The sequence below is a fragment of the Cavia porcellus genome, unplaced genomic scaffold (genome assembly GCF_034190915.1).
Source record: "Cavia porcellus strain 051 isolate PalLab524CR breed Dunkin Hartley unplaced genomic scaffold, mCavPor4.1 scaffold_23, whole genome shotgun sequence".
NCBI lineage: Eukaryota > Metazoa > Chordata > Mammalia > Rodentia > Caviidae > Cavia > Cavia porcellus.
Window position 1 is genome coordinate 42,368,576 of NW_026947506.1, and position 16,761 is coordinate 42,385,336.

Genomic DNA, 16,761 nt, shown 5'->3' on the forward strand with positions numbered 1-16,761 from the left:
CAAAAGAGACACTTAATAGCTCTATGCCCTTCCCCTTAGTAACTCATTCCTCTCTGAGCCTCAATTTTCCCCCTTGGGAAATGGGAATAACATTCCTGGTCTGCTGCGGAGATGCCATGAGGTCAGGTCTACAGTACAATGCTTTGGCAGAGTGAGCAAAGAAAACAGGCTCAGACAAGGGAGCCAAACTCACATACAACCAGCAGAGGCAGAGACAGAGACTGCTGTCAGCCAGCGCTGAGCATAAAGCCGCGGCTTCTCCAAGCCTGGAGGCCTTGGGCACATTTTGCCCACCTGAAAAGAGGCGACCAGTATGTGGGTATAGGCAACAGTATCTTTCTACCGCCAGTTCTGTCGCGGGAAGACATTGGGCCGCAACAGAAAAGAAAGAACCAAATGAGAAGGAAAGCAGACGGCGCAGAAGATGTCACTCATCTAATACCACTACCGGGACCCATTGGGTACCCCTGTGCGGCTTCGAGACGCGGCGCCTTTAAAGCCCAGAGGGGGCGTGATCGGCACGCTAATCCCCGCCTCCTGGGCGTGGCCTCCAAAAGTCCCGCCCCGATCCTGTAGCCGCGGCCCCTCTGAGAGCGCAGCGGCACCCGGCTCGGCGGTGACTCGGGTGGCAGCGGTCGGCGGGCTCGGCGTCTCCCGTTCCCCCGGGCCGACTGTCGGGACACACGTGGGCGGCGGCGATGGCCCGCGCCCCGCGACGTGGCAGGCAGGCACGGGGGCGCGGGACGGCGCGGCCCAAGTGAGCCCGGGCCGCACTCCCGCCCTCGGCCCGGGATGGCCGTGTGGCTGCCGCTGCGCCGGGCGCTGTTGCTGTGGCAGCTACTGGCGACGGGCGGCGCGGCGCTGGAGATCGGCCGCTTCGACCCGGAGCGCGGGCGCGGGTCGGCGCCGTGCCAGGCCGTGGAGATTCCCATGTGCCGCGGCATCGGCTACAACCTGACCCGCATGCCCAACCTGCTGGGCCACACATCGCAGGGCGAGGCGGCCGCCGAGCTGGCCGAGTTCGCGCCGCTCGTGCAGTACGGCTGCCACAGCCACCTGCGCTTCTTCCTGTGCTCGCTCTACGCGCCCATGTGCACCGACCAGGTCTCGACGCCCATCCCCGCCTGCCGGCCCATGTGCGAGCAGGCCCGGCTGCGCTGCGCGCCCATCATGCAGCACTTCAACTTCGGCTGGCCGGACTCGCTCGATTGCGCGCGGCTGCCCACGCGCAACGACCCGCACGCGCTCTGCATGGAGGCGCCCGAGAACGCCACGGCCGGCCCCGCCGAGCCCCACAAGGGGCTGGGCATGCTACCCGTGGCGCCCCGACCTGCGCGGCCCCCGGGAGACGCAGCTCCAGGCCCAGGCGGCGGCGGCGGTGGCGGCGGTGCCTGCGAGAACCCCGAGAAGTTCCAGTACGTGGAGAAAAGCCGCTCGTGCGCGCCGCGCTGCGGGCACGGCGTCGAGGTCTACTGGTCCCAGCGCGACAAGGACTTCGCGCTCATCTGGATGGCAGTGTGGTCGGCGCTGTGCTTCTTTTCCACGGCTTTCACCGTGCTCACCTTCCTGCTGGAGCCTCACCGCTTCCAGTACCCCGAGCGCCCCATCATCTTCCTCTCCATGTGCTACAACGTGTACTCGCTGGCCTTCCTCATCCGCGCTGTGGCGGGTGCACAGAGCGTGGCCTGCGACCAGGAGGCGGGTGCGCTTTACGTGATCCAGGAGGGGCTGGAGAACACGGGCTGCACACTCGTCTTCCTGCTGCTCTACTACTTCGGCATGGCCAGCTCACTCTGGTGGGTGGTCCTCACGCTCACCTGGTTCCTGGCAGCCGGCAAGAAGTGGGGCCACGAGGCCATCGAAGCCCATGGCAGCTATTTCCACATGGCAGCCTGGGGGCTGCCGGCGCTCAAGACTATCGTTGTCCTGACTCTGCGCAAGGTGGCAGGAGATGAGCTGACTGGGCTCTGCTATGTGGCCAGCATGGATGCGGCCGCACTCACTGGCTTCGTGCTGGTTCCCCTCTCCTGCTACCTGGTGCTGGGCACCAGCTTCCTCCTGACAGGTTTCGTGGCACTCTTCCACATCCGCAAGATCATGAAGACGGGTGGCACCAACACGGAAAAGCTGGAGAAGCTCATGGTGAAAATTGGGGTCTTCTCCATCCTTTACACGGTGCCTGCCACCTGCGTCATTGTCTGCTATGTCTACGAACGCCTCAACATGGACTTCTGGCGCCTTCGGGCCACAGAGCAGCCATGCACAGTGGCCACTGTGCCTGGAGGCCGCAGAGACTGCTCGCTGCCAGGGGGTTCCGTGCCCACTGTGGCTGTCTTTATGCTCAAAATCTTCATGTCACTGGTAGTGGGCATCACCAGCGGTGTCTGGGTGTGGAGCTCCAAGACTTTCCAGACCTGGCAGAGCCTGTGCCACCGCAAGATGGCTGCTGGCCGGGCCCGGGCCAAGGCCTGCCGGGCCCCCATGGGCTACGGCCGTGGCACCCACTGCCACTACAAGGCCCCCACGGTGGTCTTGCACATGACTAAGATGGATCCTTCTCTGGAGAACCCCACACACCTCTAGCAACAGGCCTGGCTCGGTGGTGGCTTCCTTCTCGTGGCTCTCCTCTCCCACCCCCCAGAGACAGCTGACTAGCAGCTGTCCAGCTGTCAAGGCCAGGCAAGTGAGCGGGAAGGGCTGAGGTTCAGGGTGGGGATCTAGTGAGGCTCATGGCCCTGTGTGCCCTAATGCAGGGGGGGGGCTGCTACCTGAGTCCCCAGAGGGTTCTAGGAGAGAATGTGGAGGGGAGGAGGGGGCAAGAGGGCATAGTCCAGCAGGGAGTTTATTTAATGATGTAATTTATTGTTGCGTTCTCTGGAAGCTGTGACTGGAATAAACCCCCCACCCCGCTGTGTGGCACTGTGGACTTCTCTCTGGGCTGGAATGGGAGTAGGTAAGGGCAGTGAGAGTCTTGCAGGAAGCTCCCTGTGAGTGCTGAGCTGGCCGGAGTGCTGGGCTGACCCCAGACCCCTGACCTGTGGCTCCACACCAATCAGGAGGAAGTTCCCCTGAGGAACAGCTGTACCTTTCAAGTCCCAGTCTGTGTGTGTGTGCATCTTTGTGTGTAGCCCTGTCTTTGGGACCTGAGTAGCATGTCTCTGAAGTGGGACTGGGATGCCTGCCAGGACACTGAGGGAATCCCCAGGGATGAACACTGCCACCTCTGACCCTGGGATGTCTAGCCAGTTTGGGGCCATGGGTAAGTTTTCCCTTTCTCACAGTTTGCTTTCCTCATTTGTGTAGAAAATGAGGGCGTCAACCTGTCTCCAACTTGTCTCAAAGCTCCCCTTCCCTGGGGACTAAGGCTGGAGGATGACTGTCCCCATGAAGGTGGCCGGTGTGTCCACTTCGCTCCTCAGGTCCTCCCATCCCATGCTGGAGGGGAAGATGAGGCCAGACTGGCAGGGGGGCATCCGGAAAGGGGAAGTCTGGAGTTTAGGAATTGGGCCCCAGCTTGTATGTGGCAGGATTTGAAGGGTTGGCAGCAGCTGTGAGAAGGGGGCAGCGCTCCACACCAGGACAGCTTGCACATTTGTGTGTTAGGGTAGGGAAAGGAACCGAGAGTGTCCATGTCTTGGATAAGGAAGCTCAGAGATGATGGGACTTACCTGCCTCACCTCTGTCCCCTTGGAAGGCAAGTAGGTATGCATGAGCCTCCCAGAGGCCTCTTGTCAATTGAGGGTCAGGCCCCAGGGCTGTCTTAGCATCTGCTTTATCAGCTGGCTCTGGACCAGGTGAGGTCTCGGTGACCGTCCCTGGGTGTGTACAACACAACCAGCCTTCAGCTTCAAGAGATGCAAAGGGCCCAGTCCTGCTTCCAGCCCCCTTTAGAGCCAAGAGGAGACCCAGTCTGGGGAGTTCCGTGCCTACATTGCCTGCTTCCTGGCAGAAGCACTGAATCCCCAAGTGCAGGGCCTCTCAACTGCTTTGCCCTGTGCTGGCAGCCACAGGGACAAGGAGGGACAAGGAGGTCCAAAGAGAAGCCAACAGGCGGGATGAAGTTTGCGGACAGATCATGGAGCTTTAAGGCTCATCCCCACCTGGAGGAGCAGGACTGACTTCATCCCCAGGGGAACTGCAATTGTGACCCCATCTCCCCCACCTATGCAGGGTTCTTGCACAGGGAACACCCTCATCTCACCCTCTCTCCTCGCAGAGCACCGATGTCCATGCCCTTGACCAACAAAGCCGAGTGAGTGAACCACGCTCCTTGTGATGCCCCCATGAGCGCAAGGGTCTGTGAGCAGGAGAGCTAAGGAGCTCCCTGGGGGTAAGGAGCCTGCAGGGAGAGTGGGACAGGCTGCCCTGTGGGAACAGGGCTCGGTGACCTGGAGGAGAAAGGCAAGTGGCCCTGGGGACCAGCATCAAAAGGGCACCACAAGCACCCTCTTCCCTCCAATGGCCACTCAGTGGGAACAAGCCTGGCAGAGACCTGCAGGGTGACAGGGAGAAGAGATGGAGGGTACAGAGGGCATCGGTGCAGATCACAAAGCCAGGTCCCAAGGGACTCTGCTTTGGGCTGTGGTGGGCAGGGCAGGAGGGCAGCTGAGGCTGCCTCTCAGCCCTGGAAGCTACCAGGGTTCATTCCCACTGGAGCAGGACTGACCTGATCCCCAGGGGAACTGGGGTCCCAGACCCCAGAGGAAAAAGAAGGAAGTACAGGTTCTAGTAACCCTTGCCAGGTCTTTACCTGGATGGTACTCTCCCCAGTTTACAGACTCCAAGTACCTAGGGCTTGGCTGGCTCAAAATCAGCCACTGTGAGAGGCCACACTAGGTGGTAAAACTCCAAAACCTGTTGATTTCTGCATAGGTTCCATCTAGTCCTGTATGAGGGACAGGTGTGTAGCTTAGGGAGGCCATGTCCAGAGTGGTGCAAGGGGTGAGTGGGGAGACAAACTCTCTTCCAAAAGGAACATTTCCGAGCCAAGCTAAGATACCTCAGAAACCAGCCTCTCAAGATTTAGCTCAGCGGCATAAGCGCCTGCCTTGCAAGCAGGCAGTCGTGAGTTCGATCCCTGGTACCAATAAAAAGGAAAAAGACAAAAAAAAAAAAAAAAAAAAAAAAAAAAAGAAACCAGCCTCTCCCCACTCCAGTCCTGGTCCTGTGGGGGTAAGCTTGTGTATGTGAAGCTGGGTTAACAGCATCCCAGGCCTGCTTCTGTCTCTACCAGGGTATGGGGTGAGGCCCTATGCAGGAGTGGTGCCCTGAAGGAAGCAGTCTCATGAAAAAGCCATAGGGCCAGAGGAAAGAGGACAGGGCATCAGGACTCGGCCGGTTGTTTGGGGGCCTTCCTCTTTGGGGCTGCTTCAGAATCCAGATACCCCCCTCTCCAGAAAGGTGAGGATAAAGCAAAGGATAAGGTGCACAGGTCTCAGATGACTCCCCCAGGCAGGGTTCAGACCCATCCTCTGGAATACAGGTGTCAGACCGACACTTGCGGTGATCACTTGGTAATCATTTCCCTCAAGGTTTCAGCCCTGGGAAGGGAGCGGGCAGGGGACGGAGATGTGCCTGGATGTTGAGCCCCACCAGGACACAGACCCTGGAGCAGGACCTGGCTCACAGGCACTAGCAATCCAAGGAGGAACAGGACTTCTCAGGCAAAGCTGGGAGTGCTGAGTGCCACCCAGTGTCTAAAGTATGCTGAGGCGTGGTGGTGCACACCTGCAATCCCAGCATGTGGAGGCCGAGTGAGGCAGGAGGCTTGTGAGTTCAAGGCCAGCCTAGGCAAGCTGCTAAGATGTCTCAGCACAGGTATCTCCTGCAGAGCTGGAGGCTGGAGCCAACAAACTGGTGGCAGCCAGTCTCATGATGCTGGGGAACCTGCTCCCCGCCAAGGACTGAGAATCTCTTAAGAGCTTGGTGCGAGCCCTATCTGAGGGCCACACTCATGGAGGTCATGAAGCCAGTGCAGAGCTTGCACCAGGGCACCACTGCTTTTCTTGTGACCCCAGCTCAGGGGTCAGGATGGGAAGCTCTGCTTGGTAAATGGCATCGAAGCAGTAGCTCAGCAAAATCTTTGTATTCCACAGACAGGCTGCTGCCCTGCAGCGACCTACTCAAATCAATCTGACTTTAAAAAATAAATGAGTATAAATAAAACAAGAGTGGCCATGTGTTAGAACTGTGCAAGCCGAGCACATGGGAATTCATTATACTTCTCACTTTCCCTGTATGCTTGCAATTTTCCTTGAAAAATGTTTTCCAGTGTCAGGAGTTTCCCAATATTAAAAGACCATACAAATTCCCATAGTGAAGCCTTCAACAATACCTTCCGCCTAGTTCCAGGTGAAATTTGGGGCTTTAGACAGAAACAAGGTCAGGAAAAGCTTGATGGCAATGGCCCATTTACCCAGGTGGGCTTTGCTTTCCCTCAGGCCCAAGTGATACAGTGGGCGCGGCCAAGCCATCCAATGGTCCTGCTGCACATCTGCCACCACCCCAGGACACAAAGAAAGCCACCACATTTGTTTCTTTATAAACACAGGTACATAATGTTTATTTGAAGCCCCAGTTTATTACAAGTTCACCCTTTAATAGGGCCCTTCCTCCTTAAAGACAATTTAAAAACCAACCAACAATGCAGGTGTCACTGAGGTGGGAACACAAGATTCTCACTAGAACAAGGACAGACTGGACCTATGACAAGAAGCAAGGGACGGCTGTGTTGGCTAGAAGGTCACTGCTCGCTCCAAGCCTGCAGAAGGGATGGGACCCCACCCACCAGCCACTGGAGAGAACCCCCGCACCCCCTGGTAGGGAGGTGGGAGAGCCAGGCTCCCACCTGAGCGGCTTTCAAAGGCTTTCTTCATCTCAGTCCGAGGGTGGCGAACCCTATGGGCTAAAGAGCTGAGGTGCTCACATTTTCCAAATTCAAAGTTGATAAGAAAATTAAACCCTGTCTTATACTTTTATCAAAAATCTGTCATAAAAGGGAAAGACTACAAACTTTTGCCTAAATGTAATACCTAGGCTAGACTGGCGCTGAGAAGGCGCTCCAAGCTGTTTGCCGCCTCTCTCCACCCACTGAGATGCACAGGTTGCATGAGCTCCAGTCTGAAGCTGGTGTGAGGACTCGGGAGGCAAACCAGAGGCCGAGGGCCCACAGCACCACCAGACCTGGCACCTGCCTGCACGGCCTCCGACCCGGGTTCTCCGAAGGAGCATGGCTGGCTGAGGCAGGACGGGGTGTAAAGCGAACACATCATCATATAAATTGTACTGTACATGTGCCAAAGCAAGATGACAAATATTTTACAAGATGTTCTTTATACAGTATCACTGCTAAAACAAGCAACTTTTAATAACTAGAAAAGTCAATTTAAAAAATTAAACATTACAGTCTTCCTGCTCCTCTTCTGCTCCCTAAGAGCTTGTCTGGTATGTGGGTGGGCTGGGCTCCAACACCCTCTGGCCAGATCCACCAAAGTAAAGGTTATAAGCATGATTACAAGCAGGACTCCAGTCTCTAGTGAAGTGCCTTAAGTTTTTTGTTTCTTTTTCTGAGGGGGTGAGGTGAGGTGGAAGTAGGAGTGGGCTGTCACAAAGGGGGAGGGGGTATGCAGGAATGATTCCAGGGAATGTCCCTTTACTCTGCCAAGCTCAAAAGACCAAAACTGTCCCATGATGCTGGTGAACAGAGTTCTACATGGCACTCACTGATACAGTCACCTGAGGGGGGAAGGTGTAAGAGACAGTATGGGTTTAAGGAAACAAGATAGTGTATAAATATAGATTAAAAAGAAAATCCCACCTCCCCAGTTGGCCTGGTTCCTCTTGATCCTGCTATGTAACAATCACCCCTCCCCACAGGTCACAGGGGCATGGTGCTGCTGTGGGAGCCAGCCTGGGAGGAACCTCAGGAAGGAAGAAAGAAAAAGGAACAGAGTTCCCAGGAGGTGCCGGCCTGGCCTCCTCCTAGAGACTCCCAGAAAGCAGATTAAGGCCCTCTATTGTCCCGAATAGTCCTCGGCATAGACTAAACTCAGTATTGGCCTCCCCAAGAGTTCTGCTTGAGTAAGGGCCTGCAGGGAGTTGGAGAAGAACAGCCCAGACCCGGAGTGGCAAGCACTTGCATGATTGCTTCCCTTTCGAGTTCTTCTCCAGCTTCCTCTCCTATCCCCAGCAGTCTCCCACTGTCCCCCACCTCCCTTACCACAACCCCTGCGTCTCTATTTCTTCTGTCTTCGTCCCCTAGACTGTCCAACGGGCTCTGGGTCACTGTCCCCTTCATCATCAGCAAGCTGATCAGGAAACTTCTTGCGTTTCCTGCGGACATACGGGTGGCCAGGAAGGTGTTTATGCAGCAGAGCCACCAGACACTGTTCTGTCTTCACAGTGCAGTTCAGAACGTGGCTGCCACGGCAGTTGTAAAGCTCAGCATTGGTAAACACTTGCTTCATGTCAGTGAGAAACTCCTGCACGGAGCGGTAGTTCCCACAGGAACACTTGTTCTGCATTGTCTGGAAGTCCATAGGGTGGCTGATCACATCGTAGTAGTCCTCGGCCTCATCTCTGGTCACGGGCTCCCTGCAAAGAACCAAATGGAGACGTCTGCAAGGTCCTGAATGCAACTCAGAGAAACTGTGGTATCAAGTGACCAGCGCCAGAAGGCCCACACCTGAAGGTATCTGCCACCTGGGGGACAGAGGTATGTCCATCTCATAAAAATTGTTCCTCCCTCCCAACATGAAAGAGTTCATCTCTCTGCCACCAAGACATGTCCTAGAGGGGAGGGGCCCAGGGCAGTGCCAGTGCCTGCCCAGCACACCTGAAGGGCCAGCTGAAGCGGTACTTGATGATCTTGTGCAGGATCTCCTCACACTTCTGCAGCTCCAGGCTTTGCCTCCTGGAGCTGCGCTTGGTCTGAAGCACCTAACAAAAAGGAAGAAGAATCTTATCTATCACAGGTCCCAGAGCAGAGCAGGAGTACACAGAGCAGGAAAGGTGTACCTCTGCTTTAGAAAGAAACCAGAGGTCAACCACTTCCTTGGAGCAGAGATATCAAAATCATCTGACGCTCAAGTCAGGCAGCACTCTCAGCCAAGAGGCAGGCGTCGTCCATCCACCTCGTCTGCCTCCTCCCTGGTGGACGGGGATCAAAGCGGCAGGAGGCAGGCAGCAGTTGGTGTATTAACAGCAGAAGTGCTGGAGGTGGCAAGAGAGGGCCACTGTCAACAAGACACTAGCCCTCTTGACAGCAGATGGACCTGGGATTATGGCAATACCATGGATGGGTATAAATAAACAACTGGAAAAGGCCAGGCGGGTTATTTTGTGGGAAGAGGCCTCTCTGGGAAGAAAAGCAAAAGGTCTCATTCCCGTTCCTTTTCACGGCAATCACTTGGGAGGAGAAGAAAGAAGTGAGGCCTCCCTTCCTGGCAGCCATCACCAGCTGGGACCCTCAGTACTGAAGGGCTAAAGGATGGGCCCAGGAGATCTTTAATGCCCTTTGATCTCCCTAACCGCTTGCTTTACTCCTTTAACCTCAATTTGATCTGTCAAAATAAGCAAGTTTACAAGAGCTTCTTTTTGTTCTTCAAAGCTCAAGTGAGATCTAAAACAAAACTACTAACATTACATTGGCTGAGGTGCAGAGGGGAGGGGCATGTCCCTCCCCTAACAACTGTCGGCAAAAGACCCAACAGTAAGTGAGGCTCCAACATTGCTGACATTCCCACAGGGAGACCCAGCCCCTCTGGGCCCACCAGAGACACATGGATACTATTTTAAAATCCTTAACAAGTTTCAAGCTGCTGCTAACTAGCACAGACAGTTTGCAGGCCACACAGCAGGGGAATGCCGGACATAGCTGTTCCTGGAGGGCCTATTGCCTCCGTCTGCCCAGAGTCCACTCATCTGCCTCATCAGTCCCCTGGCTGGGGGAGCGAGGGGAGGGATGGCTCCCCACCTGTTGTCTGGTGAATTCCTGGTGGTGGGGTGGCAAATACAACAGAAAGGCTAGAGGGAGGACAACAAGTGACTTTTACCAGCTCATCCACTTCAGCATCATCCACAAGGGACGCCTTCTGCCGTGACCTCCTGGTAGGATGTGGCTTCTTCCCTGGTCGTCGCCCTGGTCTAGATGCAGGTGGGATGACAATCTGCTTGCCCCGTATGATCTTTCTGGGTCTCACTGAAATAAAAAATATGTATTCAGAGTACAGCAACAGAAGAGGAAGAGCACACAGGTGAATATCAAGAAGGGATGCGATCACTCTAACAGACTAGGCAGCAGCTTCCTTTGGTTATAGGGTACTCCTGCTGTTCTCTGGTCCTCCCAAACAGTACACTAAGAGATAGCAATGCAGTGAAGAATGTGTGGCCTTCCTCAACTTCCCAACACCTTTCAGAGGACCAGGTTCCCAAGTACTTCTACCCTGGTCCGTTACTGCAAACAATGCCCCTACAGGAGTCAACCACACCCTGACGCACTCAGGAGAAAAAAGTGCTTCCTAACAAGGCAAGCTGGGTCTCCTCTAAGCAGAGCTCAGCATTTATACGTGAGACGAAATCTGATCGTAAAACTGACTCCATCTCACAACCCCCAAGTTATCCTACATGCAGCATTAATCCAAACAGAACAAAACATACACAGGAACCTTTCTTAAAGTCTTTTCAGAGAAAAAGTGACTTACATGAAAGGCCAAATCTTTCTCACTGAATTCAATTCAGGGTTGACCTCAGCCCTGCCTTCTTTCCTTCATTTCTAAAAACCAGACAGTGGGTAAGCCACTTCCCTAAGGGCCCTGCACAGTGCTGCACAAAGAGTTGAGTATGAGCGCAATGAGCCCACATGTGGCTCCAGTTTACAATAGGTGCTGCATGTCAAGCCCACCAACGACCCTCTGTCCTCTCTGGGGAACAAGACCCATGCAGCTGCACTTGGAGCTTTTCCACTAAGCCAACTAAGGATGTCCTCTCCACTATCTAGAATTTCAGCAAGGAAAGGCTGAGGACTTATGGGCAAAGATGGGGTCGAGACAGGCAGTTGAGTGACACAGAGAACCAATATGCAATACTTTCACTCTGTTTCTAACCGTCGTAACCCTTTACTGCCTGTTCTGGGGCCTCTGGCTCAAGATCAGACTAGTAAGAAAGGAGAAGAGCGAAAGAAGCCAAGGCTCAGATGCTAGGGCCTTGAAGTACCCAATACTTCCTAGATCCTTTTGGCAGTCTCTAGAACACTAAAGAACAGTTCCTTGGGAAAAGCAACGATGGGGAAGCAGAAAGTAGTCAACGGTCTGAACAAAGAACCAAAACAATGCTATATTCAGAATTGGTTCTCAGTCAAACATGCAGCATCTTGACTCTTATCCTTGTCCATCAGAAGGACAGTCTCCTCACAATGCAGGATTAAGGCACCACCAGTCCACTAGTTTCCTGAAAGTCACGTCTAATAAACAAACAAAAGGGGCTCCTTAAGAACAGAAGGTGTGGTTGCGTGTGGTGGAACTTGTTTGTAATCCTAGAGCTCAGGACATGAGGCAGAAGGCTGCAAGGCAACTTGGGCTACGCAGTGAGATCCTGTCACAGACAGTCAAACAGACACACAGACAGAATTGGAGGTATGATTGGGTACCTCCTGAATATGGGGGAGGAAAAGAACAAATGTGCAAGCCCAGCACCCTTGGCTTCTGTTCGTACCACTGCAATATAAGATGATCACAGCCAAAACAAGGGACAGCCAGCCAAACACCTGCTGCCTCTCTTTACACTAAGTATGATCATTCAAAGCTACCATGATCTTTTTTTTTTTGATACCGGGGAGCGATCTCACACTTGCAGAACAGGCACTTATGCTGCTACTGTGATCATGAAACTGTACCATCTCTTCAGTGCCGATCTGTGGTCTATTTCCCACTCAAGTATAAAGAGCATATTCTGGGAAATTTGGGGAAGAGGAAGCCTGTCAAAGGCTAGACCAGGTTAGGAGATGGTAATAGGACAGGCTGCTTACCCATTCACTGTTCTCAAAAATAGGGACTCAACTATTCTTATGATCCTTAACATGCTCGAAACCCTGAATGTCACTACATCTCAGTCAATCTGTCACAGGCTGGTGTCCTTGAGATCACATCACCTTACTTCCAAACAGGCAGGTGATTAATATCATCTTGGAAACCAATTTCAACATCTGGCAGCTCAGCCCCAAGAAAGAGAAGACAGCAACACTTAACTATTGCCAGCCCAGCCTTCTGGGGGGTAAGGGGGGACGGCCTGTGGGATCAACTGAGTACTTACACCGCAAGCCAGCCACTTCATAATCTTCTTCCTCCTCTTCCTCTTCCTCCTCAGAATTGCTCTCATCCTCTTCAGTGTCCTCAGAGGCAGATTCTTCAGTGTAATTCCTGTGTAGAGGAAGGGTCATGTAAAAAGCATAGTTCTAAACCAGGCATGGTGGCACACACCTGCAATTCCAGCATTTGGAAGGTTGAGGCAGTAAGATCCTTACAAGTTTGAGACCAGCCTGGGCTACAAAGCGAGCTCAAGGCCAGCCTGAAATGCACAGCTAGACTCTCATCCTAAAATGACAAAAAGACCCAAGAAAAACAAGAAAAACTACTACCACCTCAACAACAACAAAAAAACACAGTTCTATTCCAAAGTGGTCCTGAGAAAGGCTAAAGTACTACAGGGATCAGTGATGATTTTCTCTTCACAGAGGAGATAGAGTTGACAATAAGGGGAGAAGCCTACACCTAGGCCAGGACAGTTTTTCACAGAATCCAAAATGAAGCCCCCACTGTATGCCTACCTCTGTTCAGTGTCAAATAATTTGCTCAAGATACCAAGGGCAAGAGAAATCAAGACCAAAGTGCAACTGTTCTCCTCTCCACACAAAATACAAAACACTTACTTTTGTCCCACGAAAAGAGCCAGATTAGGTAACATTTCAGGTACTAAAAGCTGACTTAACTCTGGGGTGGACTGAAAGGATAAACAGAGCCCAGACAGGTGTTTCTCTACCTTGATGGCCCTGTTCCAGGAGCTGAGACAGCTTGCAGATGACCATGACATCAAAGCAATGGTAATCCCAGCTTGGAGCAGCTGGTCCAAAGCCCCACCACTTCATAGAAGCATGCCTCATCTCTCTAAGGGTAATTGGAATGGAGTGAGAAGTAATCCGGTAATACTGTTAAGGTGGGGTCACAATCAAACAGCTTTTCCCTTTATAAGGGAGACCACCGCCAGAGTGCTGGCTTCTCACAACCTCAAATTTCAGCATGGGAAACAATATTAACTTGGTCTCCTCTTTACAAGGTCCTGTATTTGGACATATTGATACTTGGGTGTAGAACAAAGCTACTCACAAACCAACAATCTCATGGGAGGCAGCCATGTATAAAACTCAGCATAGCGGCAAAAGGCATGCACTGAAAATTTTTTTTTTTTTTTTGAAATCCTGTTTCAGAGATTGAAAGCTCAGCTGTCACAGAAGAAAAATAACTCTAAGGAAGTAAAAGACTTTGAAAAAGTAGTGCAATTTGAGTTAGACCACAGGCAATTTACTTTGTTAGAGAAGCACTAAACAGTATTCCTAGATGGGAGAAAGGATGAATAGCAAACAATCTGAAGGGGAACAAGGGCTCCAAAAAATAGCTTAGGGTTGTGCAAGACTCAGGATTTAGGCTTGAAATGTGGACTTTATTTTAGAGGCAATACAAAGATGACAAGCTTAGTTAAGGAAAGTGACCAGACATTTGCCTTATGGAGATTGTTCTGATGTCACTGTAATAGCTGAATGGGTAGAGGGGAAAGACAATAAGAAAGAAAGAGAGTGAAAAAGCCACGAACAGAGGCCGCATATCAGACATAGGGAGGAGAGACAAATAATGGCAGGAACTGTGGAGGATGCAGAGCAGGTGAGTGATCCTTAAGACATCTGTACATTGGATTGTAACATTTGGAAAAGTAATAAATATACAGGATAAGGGAGAGAAAGTCTACATCCAAGTTGATGTCAAAGTTCTAATCATAACAGAGAAAGGAAACATTATTGAGAGGGAGTATAGAGTAAGTTTGATGGTAGACTTTTAGCCAAAGTTGGCTGCAAAAAAGGCAAGAGGGAGTCAGATATGTATTTGTCACGTGAGAAGGAAGAATGATCAAGGCTACTTGTAATCCCAGCTCTCAGGAGGCCGAGGCAGGAGGATTGCTTTGAGTTTAAGGCCAGCCTGAACTACACAGCAAGACCCTGTCCAAAAAACAACAACAAAAAGACTATATAGATGTGGCTGAGAGTGAAAAGAGAAATGCGGACATGCAACTAGAGTCAGATCATTACCCTTTGAGCTCTTACTAAAGCAACATAAATGATCAGGTTTTGTATTCAAAAGCTAGCTGAAAGCGCCTTAGAATTACTCAAGTTTAAATAATCGAAGCTTGGGGGCTGGGGATTTAGCTCAGCGGCATAAGTGCCTGCCTTGCAAGCAGGCAGTTGTGAGTTCAATTCCCGGTACCGAAAAAAAGGAAAAAGACAAAAAAAAAAAAAAAAAATCGAAGCTTATGTATTCATTTGTTAATTTTTAAAAGACAAACTCTTAGAAGAAAAGGAGACATTATGGTAGCCACTGTAGATTTCCTGTTGTCTTGCTTTGAAATCTGTCACTTACATTGTTTTCTTCTGATTTGCTTTGTTGTTTTGTTTTACTCTCTTTAAAATAAAATTAAAAAAAAATTAAAAGACAAACTCTCACCTGCCACGGGAATTGCGCCTGGCAGTAGCAGGTTGGCAAGCTGGGCACTGCCACTCACCATCTGGTACTTCATAGAGGGCCGGCCTCAGACAAAACAGGTGGAAGGCTTTATTACACTCATCGCATAAGATCAGTTTGTCATCTTCACCTGCAGAGAGATAAACTTGTGTAGCATTGTTGACAACACAGCAACAGTCACTGACTTATAAGAACTGCTGACTCTTATCAACACCACAGAACAACAAAGATCTAGATATTCCAATCCAGCTTCTTAAAAGAAAAAATAAAAGCAATCTTTTTCTTAAAAGAAATATAGCATAAACTCTGGTATAGGTAACTTAGAGATGAGGGCCTCTAACTCATACCCCAAAAAATCTACCCAGGGCTTGGACAGGGTGAGCAGTAAGAGGTAGTAGCAGGTGCTGCTATTCTCTGACTTTGACCCTGCAATGCTTCCCAGTGCATGCCTGGTACCATTCTAAGTCACTCAGTGTCCTTATATTTGACAATACACCGAATGAGCTTACCATGATCAATTCTCTCACATCCTTATTCTTAATTAGCAACTGAAGGATTTTACGTACCATTTTTTGCCTAGGGAAACCAAACCTTAATTCATAATGAGCCACTGAGAAGTTAATCACACAGCTTTTTGCCATGAAGTTGCTCGTACACTCAACAGATCTGAAAGATCTCGGCTATAAAGCTATAAAACAGTATTTCCAAAGATACGGTCTATAGTGACCAAGTCTGCTTTCTGTGGCATGAACAAAGACTGCCCCCTGCTGGAGGCACCCATCTTGCTGCATAGTTAACTCAAATCCTGACATGGTAAAATTCAGGTTAATTTTGCTCTCCAAAGTTTGAAGTCTGGAGAGATCAACTGCTCTCATACTCTAACCTGAAGAACAAAGGTCTTCTCTGACACACTAGCATGCAATTACAAAGATAAACATTTAATAAAACCTCAGGAGAGGGTAAAACGGCTCCATCATATCTGAAATGTGTCTGCACAGAATTCTTTAGGAGAAAAAAAGATATTGAGACTGGAAGTCTAAATTAGTTCCTGATGCACTTACATTAGTAAATTAAACATACCTTTCTTACGACAAACTTTGCACCTTGCATTTTCTGCAGACATATCCCACTTGATACAGGCATCAAGCATCCCAAGCAGAACATGCATTCTGGAGAAAGTTTGGGCTTCACGGATTGCTGTCTTCCACTTTTCCAGGGCAGACGCAACCTAAGCAGACAGAAAACCAGGCCTGATTACTACAATGACCTCAAAACAACTAAGATAGGACTAGCAGTGGTCAAAGACACTGGAGAATTCTTTTTTTTGTCTATTTGAGACAGGGTCTGGCTATGCAGTTCAGGCTGGCCTTGAGCTCACTTTGTAGCCCAGGCTGGTCTCGAACTCGTCACGATCCTCCTGCCTCAGCCTCCTGAGTGCTGGGATTATAGGCATGAGCCACCACGCCCGGCTTGACACTGGAGAATTCTGAGGACATCTGCCACTTACAGCATTGCTAATCTAATTGTCTTGTAGGAAAAAAACAAACAAACAAAAAAAATCAATGCTCTAGAGGGAGGGAAAAAACCTTGCTACACACCACATACAGATTAAATAGAGGAGAGAACAATAAAGGACAGATCTCTTCCAGTGAAGTCCACTTAAAATGCTTTGTATCAATTCAAAGGAACAAAGTACAGGAATGTACGTCAGTTGTAAACTGGTTCCTTAGCATATATAAAGCCCTAGGTTCAATTCCTCAGTACTTTCAAAAGCAAAGCAAAGCAAAACCCAAAAAACCCCAAGCAGGAATGTTTCTGTACTGTAAATGCAAGCATGCAACAATGTTGTGTACCTAACAAAATTGGCTGACAATTATCTGTTTTAGCACTAATCTGTACCATAACTTTGCCTATACGTGCTATAGTATATATAAAGCATTTTTGACAACTTTCAACATACTAAGTGCCTAACACAAAATAT

General features: G+C 50.7%; 2 protein-coding genes across 2 annotated transcripts in view; one reads left to right on the forward strand and one right to left on the reverse strand.

Moving 5' to 3' along the window:
• Window positions 1-573: 573 nt before the first annotated feature.
• Window positions 574-7,948, forward strand: Fzd9 (frizzled class receptor 9). The gene has a single exon (XM_023565151.2). It carries the CDS (start codon window positions 793-795, stop codon window positions 2,581-2,583), a length of 1,791 nt encoding a protein of 596 aa, XP_023420919.1. The 5' UTR covers window positions 574-792; the 3' UTR covers window positions 2,584-7,948.
• Window positions 7,949-8,041: 93 nt separating this feature from the next.
• The window catches only part of Baz1b (bromodomain adjacent to zinc finger domain 1B), a 66,867-nt gene continuing 58,147 nt past the window's right edge, over window positions 8,042-16,761 (reverse strand). The window contains exons 14-19 of the mRNA XM_063234307.1: window positions 15,861-16,008; window positions 14,763-14,910; window positions 12,307-12,413; window positions 10,053-10,198; window positions 8,834-8,937; window positions 8,042-8,592 (exon numbers count right to left, since the gene is read on the reverse strand). Coding sequence (XP_063090377.1) covers window positions 8,235-8,592; window positions 8,834-8,937; window positions 10,053-10,198; window positions 12,307-12,413; window positions 14,763-14,910; window positions 15,861-16,008 — 1,011 coding nt within the window. The 3' untranslated portion in view covers window positions 8,042-8,234. The remainder of the gene's footprint in view (window positions 8,593-8,833; window positions 8,938-10,052; window positions 10,199-12,306; window positions 12,414-14,762; window positions 14,911-15,860; window positions 16,009-16,761) is intronic.

Excerpts from the sequence above, each read along its gene's own strand:
- Fzd9 (XM_023565151.2), top strand. The coding sequence starts at position 793 with ATGGCCGTGTGGCTGCCGCTGCGCCGGGCGCTGTTGCTGTGGCAGCTA.